Here is a 24,165-nt window from a genome sequence, read left to right as displayed (position 1 = left end):
TTATTGTTAATTTTGTTATGTAACGACAGGCGACGTTATAGAGACTTTCTACGTAAAGTACATAATTTTACAACGTAATTCTTCTACGTAAACTTAAACGTTAGTCAAAATAACTTTTTGTTGGATCGAAAAGGTTTAAAATTTGAACGTGTAGGTTCGGAAGCGAAGAGTCCATGGCCATAACTCTTAAAATATCTTGGAGAAAAAGAGAATTGTTGGGGAATTTACTGCAGATTAAACTGTGAAGATGTCTACAAAAATTGTTTAAATTGTTTATAACAATATTAATGTCTCTTATTTTTTCTTGGTTTGGTAACATTTTCGGATTATTTTATTTTAGGATTATACGGTTGAGAAATTAGTTTTATTCGGTCTCAGGCTCGCGTAAAGTAATATAAATACGGTAATTGTTAATTAATGTAACTGGCGTCCGATTAATTCAGCTGATTTCTTTATTCCATCCCTTTTGCTTCTGATCATCCTTCCATAACGTCATCCGGATTTTATCTGTGTATGTAATCAACGCGGAGTCAAACCGATGTAAGTCGGACTTTGTGGCGTTACTACTTCTTAACCACAGTTCTTCGTTTTTGTTCTGAATGTTTATCATAGTTATTAAACTTCGCCTGTATTATCTTAGAATCTATTTTGTCGGTATTTCTAAGTTTCTATTCGTTCTGGTTGCAGTAATCTTTGCGGTTGCAAAAATTCTGTACTTAAATCTCTTAGACACGATTATTCTGTGCACTAAGTCGGTCGAGAATGTAAATTAAAATTGTTTTTATCTTTGTAGTCGATTGTATTACAAAGTTAAAATGTGAAAGCGGTTGCCGTCATTGCCACCTATATCTTTGCACGATTTGTTGTTTGATTCCCTGTTTGTACGTAATACTCCCTCGACTGAACTCGGCTGGCGCACTCGACTCTACACCACACAATTGCGAAATTAATTACAGTGAACCGAACAGTATCTGTACGTCTCTTAGTTCGTAGTATGAGATCTGTTGTCAGGCCGAGTACGTGTGTAATAAAGAATCCTTTTCAATCTTAATATGCGTTCAGCCTAGCGAGAATTACATTCGAGATCATGGTCTATTTGCAACGGAAAACTGTACATTCAACGCTGTATATTGTGGTTACATTATTTAATAACCTCTTCTATTTGCTGGCGCTATGTATCGTATTAAAAAAAAAAAAATTATTACAGCTTGATACTTCTTGAGAATTATATTGCATAATTTTTTTTATTAAAAAAATTCTAGGATTATCTTCCGCTTTGTTTGTAAACAGTAATTTCGTAATATTAGTAAATTTTTTTCTAGCTAATTTCTTATATGAAGGCACATAGTACAGGTTAAAGTCGATCGATCGTGGCGTTGGAGTGGGTGGAGAGTTGAATTATGTTGCGGTCATAGAAATCTTGCGACTAATCCAACTAATTGCCTTATGATTATTGAACATCGTTAGGTAAATTTACGAATTTCTGTTATAAAAAACATTTTCTGACACAGTGATAAACTGTATCAGTCAAGTTTTATAATATGAGAGTATGCCTTTGTCTATGAAAACTACAACAATACTAATAGAATTATGTCACGTATTTTTTCCCTTTTAGAATTTTGCTGATTGTGATTGTAGTTTACGTTTATGTTTCTTTTTTTCACGTTTTTACTTTTAATTTTCGTGCACTAATGTTTTTTTTTCGCTACATCGTTCATATAATCGTTTATCTGATTTACTAATTTGTTAACATAGGCATTCATTTATCTATCGTCAAACTTAACTGATCTAGTAATTTGTAACTGAACCAAATTAGGTAATTAGATAATACTTCATAAATCTTTTAGCAGTACCGTAATATTTTTATGTTGTTGCGTGTTTTTATGCGCTTGAAATCAATTGTAACTGATTATATCTAAAATGTGTATGTTTTTGTGAAAATCTCAGCCTTTTTTAAAAAAATATTTTATCTATCGTTTGTGCTCATTTAAAAGGTTTTTTGTGTCGATTGCTTATATATTGTCCTGCATGGTTATAAATTTCCTTCTCTTAATATACCGAGCGCCATGGTACACGGGAAGCGATTGTGACCATTTACATGAGTCCTTAATAATTTGTTTTTGGTTTTATGAAGGCAGTGTTGTTATGATGTACACCCTCATTGCCATTTATATTGTTGTTACTGATGCCGTTCGTTGTTATTACGACTTGAAAAGTACACGAAAATTTCGGTGTATTTCAGGACTGACTACTGTAAGAAAAGTGTCTAATCAGTATTTAATATCTCTTACTGGATGTATAGGCTTATTTTTTTCTTGAAGAAAACCAAACAGCTCATTAGTTTCTTAGTTCTGATATTCTATAAATTGAACAGAAAAATTGCGGTTAATATGGTAAACGTAGTTAGGTGGTAATCATAACGCTGAACTGTATTATGTTAACGTTGAATATGCTCACACGCCGGTGGTCGGGGTGTGAATACCAGTCATGACTTAATTTTAAATCACTGTATTTTAAATTGCATTTTAATCTTTAGCGTATTATTTTAAACTACTTAACTTGAAATTTTTATAAATTAATTTGATTAAAAACGTTTCCTCTTTTCTATTGAAATCTAAATATGACAATTTATCTATGTGCGGTTATTTTTTTTAAACCAAACTAAAAATTATAATTTCATATGTATTAAAAATGTTCTTTGTTTTTTTATTTATTTATATTGTTTTATTTTAGGACCGGTGACAGTGCCGATGGTTTCCACCAATTCTTCACCACCTATAGCGATGCCAGTTCAAGTTCCGCACGGGCATGTCGTTCAACAAATTGTCGACGAGAGTGGTACCTTAAGGCATGTCATCTTATCTCCACAACATCCTCCTATGGTACCCATGCCTCCTCATTATGTAAGTTTTCATAAAAATTACATTCGCATGTATTTTAATATTTAATTAATCCGTTACCGATATTATTAATGAAACTATTCCATAAACTACTGTAAATAATATTTTAGTCTTTTTACAGCTTGATTGTGACAGGGAAAAAGACGCAAGCCCTTTATATTAATTCAGAATTGTCAGAATCGATTTCTTCCGTATTGAGATCATACTCACTTGAAAGACTGTGACAATGGAGAATGACCGTATGGTTTGGTCACGTGTAGCCCATGAAATTTATTTATAGTTTACTGAGATTAAGTATTCATTGATTTTTTTTAATTAAAAATTTATTTTTATAAATAATGAGGTTTTATGTAATTTACTTCTTAGCGTCAAAACACTCTTTTCTCCAATCTTTCGGTTTCATATTTTAGTATCCATTCAATTTCTATAAATCTTTCTGATTTTTCCTTGTAAACCAAAAATTTTTCTAGTGGACATTGTTAATTTTTTAAAAAACTATAACAGAAAATATTTTGCTGCCCATCTCAGAATCTGGGAGCTAAATAAATCGAACAATACAACGATAGCAAGTTTGTAATTGTCGATCAGATTAAAGTTTAATTTTAATTCGATGAGATTAAACGATCAGATTAAATTTCGTTACAGTTCTAAAAAATTTAGTAGTCTTGATTTTATCCTGTCACTATTCTGATTTTTGTATATTTCATTTTAACTTTGTCTACGAAAAATTCGAAAGAAACTAGAAAGAAGTGTTCAGAATCATTTTTAACGCCACTCAAATTTGTCTTTATAGAATCTCTCTTTTTCTGTTTAGCCTCTGGAACCACTTAAGGTTACTTCAGAGAATGAATGAAAATGATATGTATGAATGTAAATGAAGTGCAGTTTTGTAGTTTTGAACAGTCTCAGTCGATCATTCCTAGATTTGTGGTTAATTGAAACCCAGTTAATCAAAGAACACCTATATCCATGATCTAGTACCCAGGCCTTGTAGTTAGGTTATGTAATTTTTTATTTCCCTGAAGTGATCGTTAAGCAGTTTTATAATTAGATAGAAGAGTTGATTATTGCGTAATTTTATTTGTAGAAAGGAATTATATTTATTAAAGACATAAGTATTGGGTTATTTATAATTATATTAAGTATAAGAAAATCTTTCACTACACTACACACAGTCATAGTTAGCATGACGCGTGTATTGTCATGTGAGCGGTACGTTCAGGGAGTAAAAAGAAGATGTAAAATGAAAGAGAGCGCGTGAGCAGTTTGTTACCTGTGGTATTTATAGCTGCCGGTTCCGTTTTGGGTTGAAAGATGGAATTGGTCCTACGCTATGTCGGCCGGCTAAATGCCAGTTGTATCTAGTCATTGCATTACATAAGACCTAGTTAAAGTTATTTTTTATTCGCACTGTCTGTGTTGAGTCTGTGAAAGAAATACTTATAATTAGCTTGCTATATGATTTACATGTTTGTACACATTTTTTACAGGTTCTTTCTGTATTAATATAGTGTGTTACTACCTACAGTAATGTCGTACTGTACTTTTGTTGCTATTTCGAAATTTATTTATTTATTATTATTTTTTTTTAATAATTGAGTATATTTTATAAGACACATAAAGTGACTCTCGTTTAACTGTAGGTGAAATGCACAGTGTGTTGTTAAATACAGAATTACAATTTTAATGAATTTATTATTTTTAAATTTTCTTGATACTCCAATTTAGGATTTAGATAATTATTATTGTTTCATGATGCATTAAATATGATTTCTAAACTGTAGATATAATAAATCTATTACCAATGTAGGTTTTATTTTGCAATTTACTAGAAATTTTTCGTTAAATCTGTGATCATTTTAATATTTTATGGTAGAACTAGTGTTCGTGTGCTCCGTGCGGCCACTTAAGCGAGAATCATACTCCGGTTGTGAACATTGCCCATTCAGTTGACTCAACAGGTTCCATCGATTTAAGGGAAGAAAATTTATTCCGTTTCTTCTTGTGATCTAAGTATTGTAAATATTTTTAGATGATTTTGTTTCATTTAGATAGACATCGTTTTAACAAAAGATTAAACTTACAAATGCCAATTAAACAGACAATGAAAGCTGACCAAAAATTAAAATACTGTTTGCCGTTTTAAGGAATGATTCTGTAGTCTTTTGTATTTTTTTTTTTTATTCTGTAAAATGTTGACAGTAAATTTAAGTAAAACTACAACCTTACTACACAGTTTACTTAAACTGCGTTACATTAAAACATTACATTTTACTTACTACATTACATTAAAATAAACATTATTACATTATTAGTCTCAAGCTTTTTTTTGGACAACAATTCTAAATATTTTTTTCTTAAATAAAAACGGGTTCAGTCCTTTTTTTTTTTTTTGTTAGCAACCGATAAAAATTGCAGTGACAATTTTCTAAGCTGTCCCAAAATTTGTTAAAAAAATCACTCTTTGACTTATCTAAAAAAATTACTCTATTGACTTAGAAATTGAGTCTTGTAACTCAATAAACCGGCTAACCTTAGATGGATGGAGTTGTTAGATTTTAACAACACTAACGTCAGTGTTTTATTATAAATTCAGAGATATGTAATGTTTCTCCCTTTTTTGAGACGAGTTTTATCAAAAAATAAATTTTTATCATTTATTATCTAAACTTTAAACATTTGTTTCAACACAATACTTGCCTCATCTTCGCTCCATTTTTAAGGAGGAAAACTTCACTTTCAGTTGAGTAGTTTTTGATAATTATGAATATGTATTATTGAATGGATTACATTAAATACTAAATGTATTTCTATAGAATTTCAAAACGTATTATTTACATAAATATTAAATTATAATAATATCTGTTAATATAACGTTAGCTATTTAAGCTTGACATTTTAAGTAATGATTATGTATGTACACTTTTTTCTAGTTGAACGACCGAAATTTAGATTACCACAGTTATTTTTAAGAACTTTATTTCGGGATGTAAAGTCGTATTCCTTTTGGTTTTTCTATAGAAAATTATGTGTAAGGTTTAACCTGTTAATTTTTCCATTAGTAGTATTCACAACCATCTCCAAAAGAAACCCTGACGACCGTTTCGGGTGTACTTTCCTGATTAAATATTGTCTTCATGTATTTTATTTCTTGGCTTTATGGGATTTATATTGTTATTTCTTACTTTGAATCATCTTCAGAAAGTGCTTTAAATAAATTTGCAAGCGTATTGCCTTAAAATATTTAAATTAATGTTAAAAAATAAATCATTAAATGATTGACGACTTGACTAGATTTTAATGAGCAAATTATTAAGTATATTTATTACTTTTATATTTATTGATATTATGAATAAATTAAGTCGATTGGTTCTTAATGTTTAATAAAAATACATTCTTTTTTTTTTGATAGGGCATTGGCCTTTGCCTTTCTTCGAAACGCACATTGTTGTTTCATTTCATTGTTGTATGGGATTAAAAAAAGGATCTTTTATTTAAGTACTATTCTTTTTGTCGTCACACGTCCTTGATTATGGTGACAAATTATTAATTGAATACCACATTTTATCTTAGATATGATGTTGCGATTGTGATTGATTTTATTAATAAAAATTGGTTTAAACATAGTTTCAATAATTTTTTTGTTTGTAAATTAAAACCAATTAATAAAATATTTTCTGTAATTCGTTCGTTTATCTGGGAAGTTTTTTTCTTGTAGAGTATTAGTAAACATTTTTTTTTTTGTTATTAATTAATGGAGCGCAGAAAATTCGATAATGAAAATTTTAATTTTGTTAATAATCACTGTTAACCGTTATAAAATTTACTCATTCCGATAAAAGTTTGTCTGGTATGAGATGAGGAATTTTTATGTTCATAACTTACCCCGGGTTCATCCTCCTCTCTACGCAGCTACAGGCATTTATTTAGCGGGCATTGTTTTAATTTACATAGCGGCGGTGATTTGGTCTGGGTAGTGATGGAGGTGGTCTCTCCCATCAATTTACCAATTATCTCCTGATTACTCGACGTCAACTGTTGCCTGCTAGCTATCGTGTTGGGTTCTGCCAGTTGTGATGAATGGCGCACATGTTTACGACACGTGCTTTTATCTTTTCTGATTGGGTTTTTTTATTGTTTAGTATATTATTCTTTAGTTTGAGGTAACTATAGGTGTTGCAGTTACTTCTTTTTACAGACTTTTCGAAGAGAAGTACAGTAACACTAGTACTTTCTGTCGCATGTTGGTTGTGGGGGTGGGGGTGAAAATTAATTTTCTTTACGTTTTAGGTAGAAAGATACGAAAATGCTATTCAATTAAAATTGGAAATTCCTTATATAGAAACTATCCGTAACTAACTTTTTATGGATTTTACGTTTTCGAGCCTATGTGTAAGATTATTATTCTTGTGCAGAACTTCTGCGTAAGAATTTTTTTATCGAATTTGGATGATAAATTATGTATTTATTATGAGATAATTATGTATTATGAAATTTATTTTTTTTAATTGAATATTTGGCGCTTTCACCCATACCCATTCTTACACTACTGAAAACTTATAATTAATCCGATTACAGTTTTAATATTTTCCTTATGAAAATTAGTTTTCGAATATCATGCTCTAAAAGACTTAAAAAAAATGGATATTATTTTTCTTTTTGTAGATTTATTTTTCAAATGGTTTTCAAAAAACCAAAAAGCTGCACGTATTCAATCCGTTGAATAAATAGAGAGAAGATTTTTATAATATTTACTTTTAATAATTTGGTAAAATAATGAGCGGTTACATTTTATTACTACACTGTTTACATACAGTAGCGGAAAAATTAATCTGAACAAAGGGAATTGTTGTTCTGTAGTAGAAAATTTTCATTCTGTAGCAGACTGCTTGTTGTTTGGGGTTTCAGGTTATGTTGTTATTCATATACAAACAAAATTAGTGGTTTTTGTGTTTTTATAATTCATTATCTATTAGTGTTTTGTGACCTTGTGAGTTTGTTATAAGTTTTATTCGTTTTTAGTTAATACAATGGATATAATCCCGTGAAAGCGGTAAAAACTTATTGTCCTGTCCCAACACACACAAATGACACAAATACAGATTGCTAGTAAGTATAGTGTAGGGTTAGGTATTGTAAATAAAATCGTGAAAAGGTTTAGGAAAACAGGTTCGGTCTCTGCAAAGAGAAAAGGAAAATGTGGACTGAATAAGAAAACTACGCCTACACAGGATCGATTACTAATAAGAAAAAGCAAAATTAATCCTCGATTGTCAACTGTTGAACTTAATAGGAACTTGAGAGCCAGTGGGACTAATGTTTCTGATATGACAGTTTGTAGAAGATTATTGGCAGTGGGAAGGATTACTCGGAAACCTAAAAAGAAGCAATTACTGATACAGGTTATAAAGACAAAAAGGCTTCAATGGGCAAAGGAACCTAAAGTATGGACTATTGAGATGTGGAAAAAAGTTATTTTTTCAGACGAGACTCATTTCTTTGTCCAAGGGGAGAGAGTAGCTTACATTTGTAAGTCAGCAGATGAGAAGACTACTACGCCAGCACACCTGTAACAAGCTCCCAAATACCCAGTCAAAAAGATGTTGTGGGGATATTTTACGTATGAAGGACCAGGAGCAATTATGCCTGTGGATGGTATGATGAAATCGGACCAATACATTAACATATGTCAAAGAAAAATGGCCACACTTATGCAGAAGAACTCGGGACTCATTTTCCAACAGGACCTTGCACCATGTCACACGTCAAAAAAAGCAAAAGAGTTCTTCAAAAACCAAATAATTCGAGTGCTTTTGTGGCCAGGGAACCTCCCCCCCCTTCCTGAATCCCATTGAAAATTTATGAGAAATACTAAAAAGAAGACTTGGGAAAACGGATTGTAGCACAAAAACTGACCTTTTTAGTTGAACGATATATTTCGTTTCGAGATGAAGAAATTAAAAATAATTCTCTACCTTAGTGGAATCAATGCCAAAGAGGATTAATGAGATAATCAAAAGCAAAGGAGGACACATAAACGATTAAATTTGAGTAAGTTTGACTATTAAACATTTTTTCTTTTAAAAATAAAATTTTCTGTTAAAAATTTTGTGTTCAGATTAATTTGTTCGCCACTGTACAACTATGTTTTTCACGTGCAACGTTAGTTCAACGATTCGCCACTAGATCACAGCATGCACACAATATTTTTCCCCTGGAGTTAGATTTTTCCGTGAAGTTAAAACTTCACGCACCTATATTTTGTTTAACATTTTATTCTGTAGTATGCTAAATTTGGTAGAACATCTTTAAGGACGCAGAAAATTCAGCTAATAGAAATAAACAAAAAAAAAAAAAACAACAAAAAAACAGGCGTAGGCCAGACAATTCGAATATATATATAATATATTTGGCAAACCATTTAAGATCTATTTAAAAACATTTTTTTTTTTTTTTTTTTTTGTTATACCTTCTCTCGCCAAACAAATCGTTGAAAATCATAGTTACTAAGTCTAGAGTCAGTTATTTGAGAATCAAATATAATGACGAACAATACCTGTAAATTTAAACAAGAAAGAATTTAATTGCAAATTAAACGTCACTATTAAATTTGCCAAAAAAAAATAAAAAATAAATAAAGCAATCTGCTACTATAATAACATTCATTAGGAGGAATCTCCAACATTTGAACGAATATTGTGCGAGTTCAAAAATGTTTTAAAGAGATTGAGTACACTAGATCCATTTCGTTTTTATTTCTAGTTTTTATTTGTAGATTTTAATTGGAATTAGGATTTGAATTTTCTTTGAATCCTTTTGATTTTGAATCCCCGATAATGAATTTTCTTTGTTCGCAGTGAATTTTATTCAGTTACAGTATTATTAATTTTGTTTCATGAAGAAATCCGTAATGCGGTGGTAATTTGGGTTGATCGCAATAAGTGGGTGCTTCATTATATGTAGTGATTTTAGAATTATAACGGTATGTGTATACAAAGAAAGAATACGGTTGACATAAAAACAAACGTGCGTTTCCGTTCTTTGAACTGGCAGGTTATGACAGCTAATAAATATTTTGACAGGCATGTATAACAGAGTAATGTATCATTATCCAATTATCATTAATACATATTTACTAATCGACTAGTTGACGGACGTTTTATGTTTTCAGATCTATTTTTTTTTTCAGAGTTAAAAAGGTGATTTAAATTCTGATGTTTTATTTTGTTTTTACTCAACGTTAGAAAGCACAGTGAATCTGATTCCACCTCTAGATGACAATTGAAACCAATTTAAACCGAATATAAAAGCTCTAACTTCTGTACTTGTCGCGGTATATTTTTTCTAATAAGTTTGAAGGTTAACAACTCTTCAAAATTTCGATAAAAAACTCGATTCGGGGGTGAGTAGGGTGGTCCTACGTCACTTATAAATTTTTCTGTGCGGTTTCGTTTAATAAATGATCTTTATCTTTAAAAAAAATTGTTTAAGAATATTAGTGAGCATTTTTATTTAGCTGTTTTTTTTCTCTGTATTTTGATTCGGTGGAGGTATGATTATTTTTTACCGCAACCCGACTTTATATATTTAAAACACGTAAAAAATGTATAATTGCCTATTAAATCTTCTATTATTGTAGATTAATCATTATCCGTTTTTCGGCCATGTTTTCAAATAATAGTCGTTTCTGTTTGGAATTCTATTATTAAAATTAGTTTGTCGTTCTGGTATGTCGAATTGAAAAATGCTTACATTATTTGACAATAACCATTATTGCCGATTTCAGTGGCGGAACGGTAGCGTCTCTGCCTTCATCCGTAGTTCCCTGGTTCGAATCCCCGTCAGGCACGGAATTTTTCATAAGCTACAAATTTCAATTTTCATGCAAAATGACCAAGGCCGGTCCAGTCGATGGCCTTTATCTCAAAAATTCGTTAACTTGATGTAGTTGTTTTATACAATAGCAGTGTGTTATTATGTGATATTACCGTAGACGTTTTCATATCTCAGCAATTATAGTTTGGTTAGATATATTAGTGTGTACAGGGTATTATTCTACGAGTCATACCAAGTGTTGCTGAAACGTTAAACTTTAAGGGATGCCGTTCACCATTCTTTAAATTAATAATAATAAAGATTTAATTTGTTTATAGTTGTTCGGAATGTACTAAAATTCTGAACATATTTTAGTATTTGCTGATGTTTTCCCCCCGCCAAAAAAAATCTATTTGCTAAGCACTTCTTATTCTCGTCTGGCTATAATGTTGATATTTGCTATAATTCTGTGCTCAAGGATATCCTGTTTTGAAATTGATTATTTGCCTTTGTTTTAATGTTACTTTTATATTTCTAAATTCTATCTTAAAATTATTATTTCCTCACGTTCTGTGTGTTAGAATTAGGTACACCTTAGGCTTAGTTTTCTTATAAAATATTATGCATAGTTTCAGGCATTCGTTATTATCTTTGAAATGTGGCGCATTCTTGTAATATTAACTATTCAATGTAGACGTGACTAATTGAATAAAGCATTTATTATTCCTCAGGAAAAACATGGTTTTTATTTAAAAAAGGTTTTACAAACATTCATTTCTTTTAAATTATTCTATTAGATTTATTTCTACAGATTTCTATTGTGGGTTTTTAGACTGTAATCTCTGGAAAACTATTAATTAAAAGTTTTACATCTGTGGTAAACGTCAATTTCCAGGGTGGCGCAGAAAAACGGGAAAGTTTGAATTTGATGTTAGCGTTAAACTGTATAAGAAAGACGTTAAACTGTAGAGCAGTAACGGATTTTAGTTGTGACGTGACAGTGGAATAGTATAGAGCGTTTCGGTGCCGTAAGGGCGTTTTACCGAAATGGTGACTGTGACAACTGCACAAAGAGTGTTTCGGTGACACTAAGAGATCCCACCCGCTGTCAAGTTCCTTCTTCACACGCAATCAAAACTTGGGTTTGTAACTTTAAAGAGACTGGTTCAGCTTTGAATAAAAAACCTAGCGGGCGTGTATCGTCTGTACGTTAGCCAGAAAACATTGATGTTGTGAAAGCTGCAGTGGTAAGGAGGCCTTGTTTGGTATGGAAAATTGCCTCGTCATTGAAGCTCGGGCGTGCAAAGAATACTCTATAATCTGAAATTTTATCTCTACAAGATTCAAATTGTCCTAGAACCGAAACCTAACGATTGTGTATTGCGTCTGCAATTTTGTGAAAAACAGGTGTCTAAAATCGATGAGAATGCTAACTTTATTGAAAATCTTTGGATGTCAGATGAAGCCCATTTTCACTTAAGTGGATTTCGTTACTGGGCACAAAGAAACCCTGCTCAGCTTCACCAGCGTCAGTTAAACAGTGCTAAACTTACCGTATGGTGTGCAGTTTCGTGACGTGGGCTAATAGGCCCTTACTTCTTTGAAGATGAAGGGGTTCTGCTCTCACTGTGATGTCTCAACGTTATGTCGACATGCTAGAGATTTGTTTTTGCTCCTAGGCTCCATTCTCTTCCAAATCTTGACTTTCAGCAAACCTGGTTTCAACAAGATTGAACATCACACACTGCCTGACAGTCTATGGCAGCATGAGACATTTATTTGGGATCGCATAATTTCAAGGACTGCTAATGTCGTTTGGCCGGTCTCAGATTTTCAGTTTACAACTTCTTTTTGTGGGGACATTTGAAGAGCGTTGTGTTCCAGACTAGACCGAGAAACTTTGCCTAGCTCAAAACACATAGCACGACTAAGAGAAGATACTTGAATAAATTTATACAGGATCTGGGGGGATGGTATGCCTCAAGTTCGTTTCTAAGGGCAACTACTCTTGTAGAACATAAAAAAACCTACTTTGCAAACTTCAGGCTCATTAAATCTAACTCCAAATAGTGTAACACAAAAATTTAGGTAAATAAAGAACACTTATCGAATGGACGTTTAAGACGGGAGAAATACAGTTGCCGGAACACACGATAAGCATGAAAGAAAACAATTTGCCAGGAACCTGTTCAGAAATGGAGGAGATTACAAAAGGGAGCGATCGAAAAGAAGATGAAGTGATGGTGCTTAAAGAAACGGCGGGTGTAGCAGCAGTAGGTTTTCACCGGTGACTGATTGTTGCACAGAATAAAAAAGAGTGGATCGGCTTTGTTAGGAAAGTTTGAGACAACATATCGGGCTATGAACAAGAACGGGAAAAGGATGATTATTTAAATTTAGAAATGTTCAAGGTTGCTCGATGAGAAAAATTAAGGACATTATTTCTATATTAGAAAATGTTATCGGATTTCTTCAAAATAGATTTTATTTTATTGAACTGTTTCAGAATGTTTTATTATTTTTTTAATTGTGGATCTGGTCGAATCATAAGACTAACAACAGGCTCTCTACATAATCATATAATGCAAACAGATAAATTTGTACGTTTACTGATTTCAAATTAGCAGTACTTAATAAAATGAGAAGTTTGATTTTTTTTCACTTTTATAAAGTTATGTTTATTATTAGAATTTTATTGCCTTTTTTTTAGACAGCATTGAGAGAATTTTTCCTTTAGCCATCTGCTCGAAAGCAACCGTTGCGATTGCAGTTTTATTTTATTTTTGACCGACTTATTTACACTAATTAAAACAATTTTAATATGTTTATAATTAGTTTAATTTGAAATATAAACATTTGTTGTAATCAGTACATTACCATACAAAAAACTTACTTATTATTATTCTTTTTTCTGGAGACTTACTTTTTTACTATAAAATTAAAGCAGAAAAAATTATCAAGAAAAAATAAGGTCCGATCTTCATATAAGTTATTTAAATGAGTCTTTTGATATCGGCAAATTTTCTCTTAAACTGCTTCATCCTACCCTACTAAACGGCATTTGGATGTGTGTGCGTCCCCCTTAGCGTAGCACCGGAATGTACCGATCACTAGCGGAAAATCCCGGTTCGTTAGTACATGTCTCGTGGTGGTCAGGTGTGTATATTTGTTATATTATTATACATCGATATACCGTATATGCGAAATATATATTGAATTTTTGGGAAAAATTAGTACTTTTTAACCAGATCCGAATTTTCGGATGAAAATCGCAAATATCTCGAAAACGGTCGGTCCTAGCGCTCTGAAAGATTTTTTCGACTCTCCTCGATAATTCTTTATCTGCTCCCAGTGGTACCCATCGGATGATAATATTTTCAAGTGCCCCCGGGGCGCCGTTCGGAAATTGGTGATGGGGTGTCACAGTAATATCTCAGCAACCGCTCGTCCGATTTTCACGATTTAAACAGGTCGAGCATTAACTGTTTAACGCATCGGATACACTCTTGATCGACCGGATCTTGGTTATCCGGAAATTAAATCGTTAAATGTTTTGATTGCATTCACCCACCGTAAAACTTACCTATCCGATCGTTCGATAAATACGCTCAAACCTGTGCGCTAGTGTAGCTGTAAAGTATAAACTTAAAAAGAGTAAGAAGTAAAAATAAGAAATATAAAAAAACTTTTTAAAAACCACTCTTATATTAAATATACTAAAAGTAGAAAATAAAAAATGTGTAAAACCATTTTTAAACACCACTCGTAAATTGAACGAACGAAAAGGTAAAATATAATTTTAGGACGGTATCTCAGAATGGATTTGACAACAAGCTTTGATGGTGATATTTAAAATTATGTGAAAGTCAGCTTTAAATTAAAAATTTGATGTTTTTGCCAATTTTTTGACGGTAATATTTTGTTAAAAAAAATAAATAAACGATCACAAAGCATCCGATTAACCACTAATTACTCGTACTTGCAGGTTAAGCTGTTACTGTGCTTTTTTTGTGTCCACACGATTGTATCAATTTTAGTTTTAATATCTATTTGATTTATATTATGTATGCTTATCTAATTTTTATGTGCGAGAACTTGTATTATTTTTTCGATCGAAAGTAAGTTTTGTTTATTTTTTTATAATTTTTTGGTAAAGCGTGATCTAAATATTTTAATTTATATGGTTGTATTATTTTGTAACATTTTTATTGACTATCTTTTTTTTGTAATTTTTTAATGTTGCGTTGAAAAACGAATTGAAATCTTAAATTCGTTTTTTCGAATGACATCAATATTTAAATGGTTTTATTCAGAACTAGCTATTTTGATTTCGATAAGTTGGTCCTTTAAGAAGATTAGGTTGAATTACTTGCTTATACTCATTATCTCTTTGGTTGGATTTTCTCTTCGCGCTTAGTAGTTTTCATATAGACGTATTCCTCTTCATTGATTAAAAAATAAAAAAATCACCAAATCCACGTACTTCAAGGATTTTCTCCTCAAAAAGTAAATAATAATCTGTAATTAAATATATGAATAGAGCGTGGCTTTAGATCGGTAGGATTTAACGATTTTTAAGCTCAGGGTTTCAGTTTTTTCAGTTTCATTTAAGCCGTATTTTTTTTTCGTTACGTAATAAATAGATCATTTTTAGTTTTCGTATATTAATTTAACTTACTGTTAAATTGCGTTATAAATTGCTCTGTTATAAGTTGCTCTGTTTTTTGTTTTTTGAAAAATAGAAAATTAATAGGATTTTTATCCTTGTCGGTTTGTTATTCAGATAGAATAAGTTTTCGGTTTTTATACGGTACTGAATCCCTAGGAAGATGTAAAAAAAATCATAAAGCGGTCGTCAGAACGGGGTTTCTAATGTTAGATTTTTTTATTCTTGGAATGTATTTTTAGTCAAAAATTTGACGGTACTTTTTAAAGCGATTAATAGCCGGAATTAATTTTAGATAAATAAAAACAGCTAATGGCAGGACTTGATTTTGTTTTTGTGCTAACCGCTAAGTATTTTGAAATATTACCTAAATAAATAAATAATTAATTAATAATTACATTTTGGCGATAAACGATGAACAAAAAATACAATCCCAATTAATAATTAAGTAGAATAATTGTAATCCACACTTATGTACTAATTTGAATACATCAGTTAATAAAATACTATAGAATAGGTAACTATTAGAATATTATACGTATCTTTTTTGGTGAATTAAAATTCAGAATAAATAACCGTTATTAGAACCGATGAAATTACAAATGATTGCTACCATATTAAGTTTACATATTTTAGCTAATGAAAAAAATAAATAAACAGGAAAGGGTGTTCTCGTTCTGTAAATTCTCGCGTAATCCTGTTTTACAGACGATAAAATAATTCTCTTAATATTCTTTACGCTTTAAATTAAAACAAAATTTCATATAAACATCTCTTGTACCTATTAAAAACATAAAACAGTTGTTTCTTTGTAATAAATCTCTCATAGCAAATAAAATCTTTACTAATTGTATAAAAGAATAGTTATCCGGATAGAGAGAGCTGAATTACTTATTAAGTTAAAAAGTGGAACGTTTAACCGTTTCTAAAAATGTTTACTACAAAGTAAACATTTAACTGAGTGTTTTATTTTTGTAATTAATTTTTTTTTAGCGTAATTACATCATAATTTGTTTCAGTAGTTAATTGCCAAAAAGGAAAAAATCAGATCTTAATTTAAGTTTTTAATGAGGTATAGGTAATTTAATACCAACTTCCTAAATTTAAAGAGGACCATGTCTCTTGTAACCCGCCTACTACCACCTTCTTGAATTGTTTTAACAACTTTCGAATTTTAGTGGTTACGGTTACCGTTATAATGTTTGAAATATTGAGATTTCGGTCGTTGGACTGGGTCCAGCGTATTTCAGACAGTCTGCCCCAGTTAAATTAATATGTGATATCGTGTTATTTATTGTCACTTAACGTTTTGTTTTAAGTTCTTATAATCGCAATTTATAATATTAAAATTTGAAATATCTGCTTTCTGTGTATAGCAGTATCATCAGTTGTCTGCTTTAAGCTAACAACAATCCGATTTTTATATATTATGATCTTAAATTTGCCTTATTGAAAAATAATGGTCTGTTTTTAATTATCGAGCGAAACCGAGTTAGCTTTTTATTGTAATTAATTCTTTATTTGTTAATTATTTGAAATTATTATTATTATTATTATTTATTCTTTATTTGAAATTTCGTTCTTGTATAACGCCTAAATGAACTCTTATCTGTTTGATTTTAATTTACTTTTGTTTTCATTTTCTCCCTTTTTATTTCCCTAAATTTTATCGGGTATTATAAATTCAAGACTTGCAACAATATGATACGATACGATTTGAGCCAAGCTTAGCATGTATCATTCTAGAATAACCTAACCAACCCGTACTCGATTAAAGACTAGTTGCAGTAGAGTACCGCATATGACCCGGCCTTAAAATCGCCTACGGCGTTTCTTGCGGGAGTGTATCCCTAATTACAAGGCCTTCTGCCCATTCACGGAAAGGGGAGCCCGTCACAAAAGAAAAGCTTCTGGTGCCTGCCAAAGAAAACTTCCTCAGATCGGAACGCAATCCCAAAATTCATATAAACCATGAATATTATCCAATTTTTATTTATTACTCGCCAGTTCACTAGAAAGACCCAGCAGCAAAGGAGAAATCCGGATACTGTAGTAGACAGTGCAGTGCGTTCAGTTCCGTTCCGATACGTAATTTGTAGATACTTGATTGAAGTTTTTCTTTTTGTATAGCTTTATTATTTTTTTTCTGTGTCGAAATAGGCAAGAGGATATCTTTGTTGCATTCTTTTTTTTTGGATGAAGTTAACATCTCCGCTTTTTCTCTGGAAACGTGATAGGGTAGTGATTGAGGTTGTTGGCCAAATGACAGAAACGTTGTTGCGAGATCGGAATGATGTAGAAATGTAATTCCGGATATTAATATCGTTCAAATATGCGAAACAGGGTTTCAGATTCTCTCACTATTATCCAATTTGTTACTAGCTATTCTATTTTCTATTACTCGCACTAAATAGAATTCTTTTGATTGGATATGATTTATGATGAACTTCAAAATCATTAAGCATTAGGCGGTAAGTTACACGTTCCTACTAAAAGCTGGCTTTTTCCTTCCAAGAATCGGTTATTTGGTGATATGCATTTGTAAATTCATTGGAGCAGAGTGATTTATATTTTGTTACACCATTAATAAAAATCTTATATTACAGAAGAATTCATCGATTATTCATTATTGAATAGTTTAAAGCGAAAGACGAGCACCGTTATTGGTACTTCTCTTTCGCTTTAGACTAACAAAGTTTGGGCACGGCAGAAAGAACAGATTCTGTTCTCTCACACCTGCTGTCAGAAGTGGATTAATTTCATTTTTCATAATTATCTGCGCCGTTATTACAATTTTATAATTATCGAGTGACATGTTTCAGTAGAGAAATTGGTTTGATATCATCTTGTGGTAAAATGCATTCCGTCAGCTTCGGGAGTGCAGATATATTTATTTGAGTCGGCTTAGTTCCACCCAAAAAAATTGTACCTTATCACCATACGTTGACTTAGAATCGGTATGTTTACCGGATGACTTACAGCATCGTTTAAGCATTTGCGACCCAATTTTTAATCATAATTTTCATCGCGCCCCCTTTTCATACAATAACAATTTATAAAATATTAATATATTTTGAGTATTTTAACGCAAAAGCTACACTACGACCTTAATTACAAACCTTAAAAATTACCCTAATAAGTAAATTTATTGGTATTTGGCAATACCGAATCGCTGCATTGACAAAACCAGAATCGATGTCTCTATTGCTCTCTACTTCCACCATGTGTGATATTCTCGCGGCTTCGCGAGAAGTTCCGATTTATCTCCAACATTCTGGAAAGTCTGCGCAAACGTGTATAAATGCTGCTTCTCGTTCAATTCTTGCTAGTCTGAGTCGAGTCGATCCTTCTATCGCTATCGAATCAATCGTGAATGTGTATGTTGTAATTTGCGTGTTAATTGCAATTCACAGTGTTAAATATTTACAGCAGTAGATTTATACGGAATCATGGATAAATTTTTAAGTGGCTGTAAGCGAGCATTAGACGGTTGTGAAGCATCAGCAAGTGCACAGACGAGCGTGTTTCCGAAAATAAAATCAAAAAAATATTCTCAAGAGTACTTAAATTTTGGGTTTACCAGTACTGAAGTAAATGAAGAAGAAACGCCCCTGTGTATCATTTGCTCAAATATTTGGCAGCAGACAGCATGAAACCTAATAAACTTAAACGATATTTGGAAACGCTTCAGAGTGAATACGTTAACGAACCCCGAGAATTCTTCGAATTAAAATTAAAATCATATGAAAAACACATATCATTTTAAAAAAAAAAAAAACTTTGTGAATGTAAAAGCTTTACTTGCTTCTTACAAAATTTCATATAAAATAGCCAGATGTAAAAAGACTCACACCATTGCTGAATAGCTTACTTTCCAGTTACAATTAGGCTTGTAGAAACAATATTTAGAGATAATTTTGCCGAAAATTGCAGTCCATATCTCTTATCAAATGATACTGTTGCTCGTCGAATTGGTGATATAGCTGAAGACGTATAGCATAAGCTTTTCGGGAATTTACGTGATCAATTGTTTTGAATTCAGTGATGAGGAAACATATCAATGAAGATGCTCATTTTATTGCCTATGTTCGATTTTGTGATTATATGTCAGCATGAAAAGAACTACTCTTCCGCAAACCAATAGAACTCAAAGCAGCAGCACTCGCATTATTTGTTGTCTTAAATGATTTATAAGCGAGGCAAATATAGAGCGGAAAAATTGCGTCGGAATGCGCACCGATGGTGCTCGTTGATATCAAAGTATACAAGGATATCAGGTCTGGTTGATATCAAAGTATACAATCACTTGTGAAATAAAAATCTACGCAGTGTACCTGGACACAGTGCTTGGTCTACACAGAAGCTCTGGCTTCCAAAGAAATGAGTCCTGGTGTGAATATTGTTCTAACGACGCGTGTATCCGTATTAAATGATATAAAAATGAAACCCCTAAAATGAAGAATCTTTTCTGTACTTTGTAAAGACTTGGGTGAAGTACTGTACATTCAGTTTTACTATTTTATTGCGAGACAAGATGGGTATCACGTGGGAAATTTTTGCAACGTGTGTATGAATTAAAGAAATGAAATAAAGATTTTTCTAAAAGAGGAAAACCGACCAGAAACAAAAGTTTCGGGATGGTTTATTTGTGATAGATTTGAGTTTCTTGGTCGACATGTTCAAGAAATTAAATATCTTGAATCTTCAACTCTAAGGAGGATACACATATTGGATACGAGTGATAAAGTTAATGCTTTTTGTAGAAAATTGGAATTTTGGAGCAGAAATTTAAAGCAAAAAAACCTAGAAATGTTTGCAAATGTGGATGAATGTGTTAAAACTTGCAAGGCTAAAGGAACACGTGAAAGTTGTTTTTGTAACCATTGAAAATCATTTAGTCATGCTGGCAAAGAATTTTAAAAAGTACTTTCTTGATGACGACAACTTGGTTAGGGTGGGTAGTTAGGGTGGGTTAGGGATCCATTTCAAAATAATCCCGAAGGGTTCTCAATTGCCGAAGAAGAAATCTTCATAGACTTCATGGCAAGTAGCGAAATCAAAAGACAATTTAGTAATAAATCACTCTTTGAATTTTGGGCAGGGCGGATGATGTTTTCTGCACTGAAAACAAGAGCATTTCGTATACTATTACCATTTTCAACGCAAAGGTATTCTACCTTTGCGAAACGGGATTTTCTGCGGGTAGCTGCTTTGAAGACAAAATATAAATCTCAGCTAAATATAGTAAAAGAACTCAGTGTGTATTTCTAATATTAAACCCTTGAGCCTGTCTTGCTCTGCAAGACAGGCTCAAGTGAGTCGCTAATAATTATTAAACTTATTTTTAATTTAGTATTGATGAGTTAATTATTAAAATAATTTGTGCAGTAATGATACAACCCTATTTATAAGTGCATTATATCAGTGTAAATGTGTATTTTATTATTTATTATGTCAGAATGTATTTTGTTTTGCTTTCCTTTCAGTAAATTAATAAATATTTTTATTAATATTTTCTTTTCGATATGCTCGCGTCCCCCATTTAGTGTTTTCACGACCCCCGTGGGGGACGCGCCCCACAGGTTAAGAAACATTGACTTACTGGAATCAACAAGTGTTTGCACAGAAGTGCAGATTCTGGAATCCGTACTCGAGCGATAGCTAGTTGTAACAGTAATGATTTATTTTATAAAACCTGTTGCCTAAACTTTTACGATTCATAAAAACACTTATTAGTTTCAGCTGTAATCACGAAATTACAGACCATCCTCAACTTTAAATATTCAAGATTAAAGATCCATCGATAGAGTCCACTTCTGGCTTTTTAGTTTCGTGTATAGCATACTTTTTTCTTCAGGTTTTGCATAAATATCAAGTTTTTTTATAGGTTTCACCATAGAAAGTACAACCAGAAATTATTTCAGATAAAGTCGGTGATTCAAAGTTTACAGTACCACCAATTATTTTGAAATTTTATTTTTGCCCTAAAATCTTGCCAAAATTAACTTTCATTATTTTGGAAAGTCTTTTGACCATCATCGAGTCCTCTTAATTTTAGTTTTTTTTTTTCATCAGGATTTGACAAACAAGTTCTTGTAGTTCAACACGTTCTTCAAGGTTCAAATACTACATGTTCTTTTTTCCGGACGTTCTTGTTAAATAAATTGTAATGGTATCTTTAAAGCGAGGTGTAATTAGCTAAAAATTTAACGTACACGATAGACAGCATACAACTTAAACTATGAGTATAATATGAATAAACAGAAGTCTCCTTGATAATAAGTCGGTAACAACTGATTATAAGTAGCTATTGCTTGAAAAAAGAAGCTGACAACAGGTTATTTCTGATGCACGGTTTACACTCAGATATACACACAACTTAATTTAAAATATTTAACATTTTATTTAAATATAATATTTTTTCGTTTATTTAATTCAATGATTCTAACTAAAGCGCATGTGCATACCGTATTTAATTCGCGCGGGTGTGTCGGTACTAGCAGCGACGGTCGGCACTAACTTAACTAATGTAATTTCACAACTTACATAGAACAAATTTCGCTTGTACGGTCGGCAGATTATGTAACGGCGAGACTTAACGCACTAGGTACCTAGTCAACCGGGCGATCAAGTTCGAGAACCAGCCAGACTGAATTTTTACACTTAAAATATTATTCATTTATTTAATTCTACCGCTCACTTGTGACGTTACAACATAGCAGTAGTTTAGATAGCATTTTTTGGTGGGCGTGCGATTTTGCAAAACATTTTTTTTGTTGAAAATATTGTTTTTTTTATTGTTAACAAAAGTGCGTAAGAAAAATGTGACCTTAATTAGCTGAAATCTCGAGATACTGAGGGTGAACTTGTTCTGCAGTTGGACTCCCTTGATCTTTTAAATTGAAAATTTAATGGCATCAATGCCCATATATTGAAGTAATCTGAGTTCAAGTCAAGTTTGGTCAAAATCAGTCCTGGAGATATAAGGTGATTTAGAAGCCATTACCGAACTCTTATACGAACATCCGGAAAATTTCCATCCGGTTTTTTTTTTGTTTTTAGGGTTTCTTAGGTGTCAAAACGTCAAGATCCATGAAAACCGCATATACCCAAATTGGACCGATTACAATACTTTCCCTTCTATAGCTAAAGCTCTGCTATAGCGAACGCTATGTAGACGGGAAAGTAAAATGCTAACCAAAATACCGTTTAACTTAAACAAAAACTGACAACACAGTTGTAGGATTTTACCGTCACGCAGCTTTTTTCTGTTGCACGGCTTACACACACACACACACACACACACACACACACACACACACACACACACACGCGCGCGCGCGCGCGCGCGCACTCACACGCACACGCGCGCGCGCAAACTTAATTTAAAATACGCCAGTGCTACACTGGCGCTCCTTGTGATGACGGGGTACCATTAACGCAATGTACCCCCTTAGCCATTAGTTAGAGTATTTTTTGGGGTGGGGGTGGGATTTTGCAAAAGGTTTTTTCAAATATTGCTTAACAAATGTGCGTAAGAAAAATATGACCTTAATTAGGCGAAATCTGGAGATACTGAGGGTGAACTTGCTTCACAGTCTCACCCCTGTGACCTTTTAAGTTGAAAATTTAATGCCATCAATGTCCTATATGTAGAAGTAATCTGACTAAGTTTGGTTAAAATCGGTCTTGTAGTTATGAAGATATAAGGTGATTTAGAGGCCAACACCGAACACACATGCAAACATTAACATCCTGAAAATTTCCATCCGTTTTTTTTTTTTGTCAAGATCCGGTGAAAACCGCATATGCCCAAATTGGACCCAAATAGGATTCCAATACACTTTCCCTTCTAGAGCTATAACTGCTATAGCGCTATCTAGACGGGAAATTAAATATGTTAACCGAAACACCGTTTATCTTAAAAAAATGTTAGTCCGAATACGTCCGAGTAGTACATATGAAAAAGATCAGTTACAGGCCGTTTTTAGAATTTTTTGTGTCTTCACGCTTACATTGAGCAGAATAAGTACGCTGTAAAAAAATAACTTTTTTTTTATTTTCTTTAATGTATTGAGGAGAACGAACTTCTTGAAAGGAATGGAATTCCGTTTTTGAGGATACTTATAGATAAATTATTATTTTAACTCTATGAAGAGCAACTCATGAACATGTTGTGCACGGGCTGCTCTCGATAGATAAAATTAAAAAAATGAATCTTAATGAACATAAATCGCGTAGAAAAAAAAATTAATGAAATTTATTTACAATTAATCATAATATAACGTCAAATTATGACGGGAGTTATTAAGCTTCAAAATTATCAGGTAAGATATGGGAATAGTATAATGACTGTTTATTTAAAATATAAATAACGATGTCATCCGAATTAAAAAAAAACGTCGATGATAATTTATAGCACCGCATTACGATAATGTTAAGAATATTAATAGAGCGCGGGACTGATCAGTTAACTAGCACTCTCTACTGTTAGATGTGAACAACTAGTTTTAAACGTTACAAATCTACTCAACATGTGTTATACGTCACCTCCACGTAAACAGCTGAGAACAGTCTGGAGTTTCTTTACGCTGAATATTTTGTGATTGCGGTTACGTTGTGTTTGACCGTTCCGTTCTTTTTACGCTTTTTTGCTGATCGTTCGTTCAAACCATCGTCGATTTGACTATTTACCTTCGGTCGAAGGGGTAAAACTCTTTAAAGAAAACTTTATATGACTGTAATGGCAGATAATGATAACAATAAGGTGAGATTGTACGTTGT

At 32.2% G+C, this 24,165-nt stretch overlaps 1 protein-coding gene across 6 annotated transcripts in view; it reads left to right on the top strand.

Annotated features, from left to right (window-relative positions):
• Window positions 1–24,165, top strand: part of mtgo (miles to go) — a 570,373-nt gene that overhangs the window by 487,008 nt on the left and 59,200 nt on the right. For 5 of the 6 annotated variants that reach the window (XM_075356873.1, XM_075356872.1, XM_075356874.1 and 2 more), the window contains one exon: window positions 2,734–2,903. In XM_075356873.1, the coding sequence (XP_075212988.1) occupies window positions 2,734–2,903 (170 nt within the window). Of the gene's footprint in view, window positions 1–2,733; window positions 2,904–23,962; window positions 24,149–24,165 lie in introns of those variants that run through there. The other variant, XM_075356877.1, reaches the window with a different exon arrangement.

This window comes from Lycorma delicatula, chromosome 2 (genome assembly GCF_047948215.1).
Source record: "Lycorma delicatula isolate Av1 chromosome 2, ASM4794821v1, whole genome shotgun sequence".
NCBI classification, from domain to species: Eukaryota; Metazoa; Arthropoda; class Insecta; order Hemiptera; family Fulgoridae; genus Lycorma; species Lycorma delicatula.
This window is presented reverse-complemented; position numbering and strand designations above follow the sequence as displayed.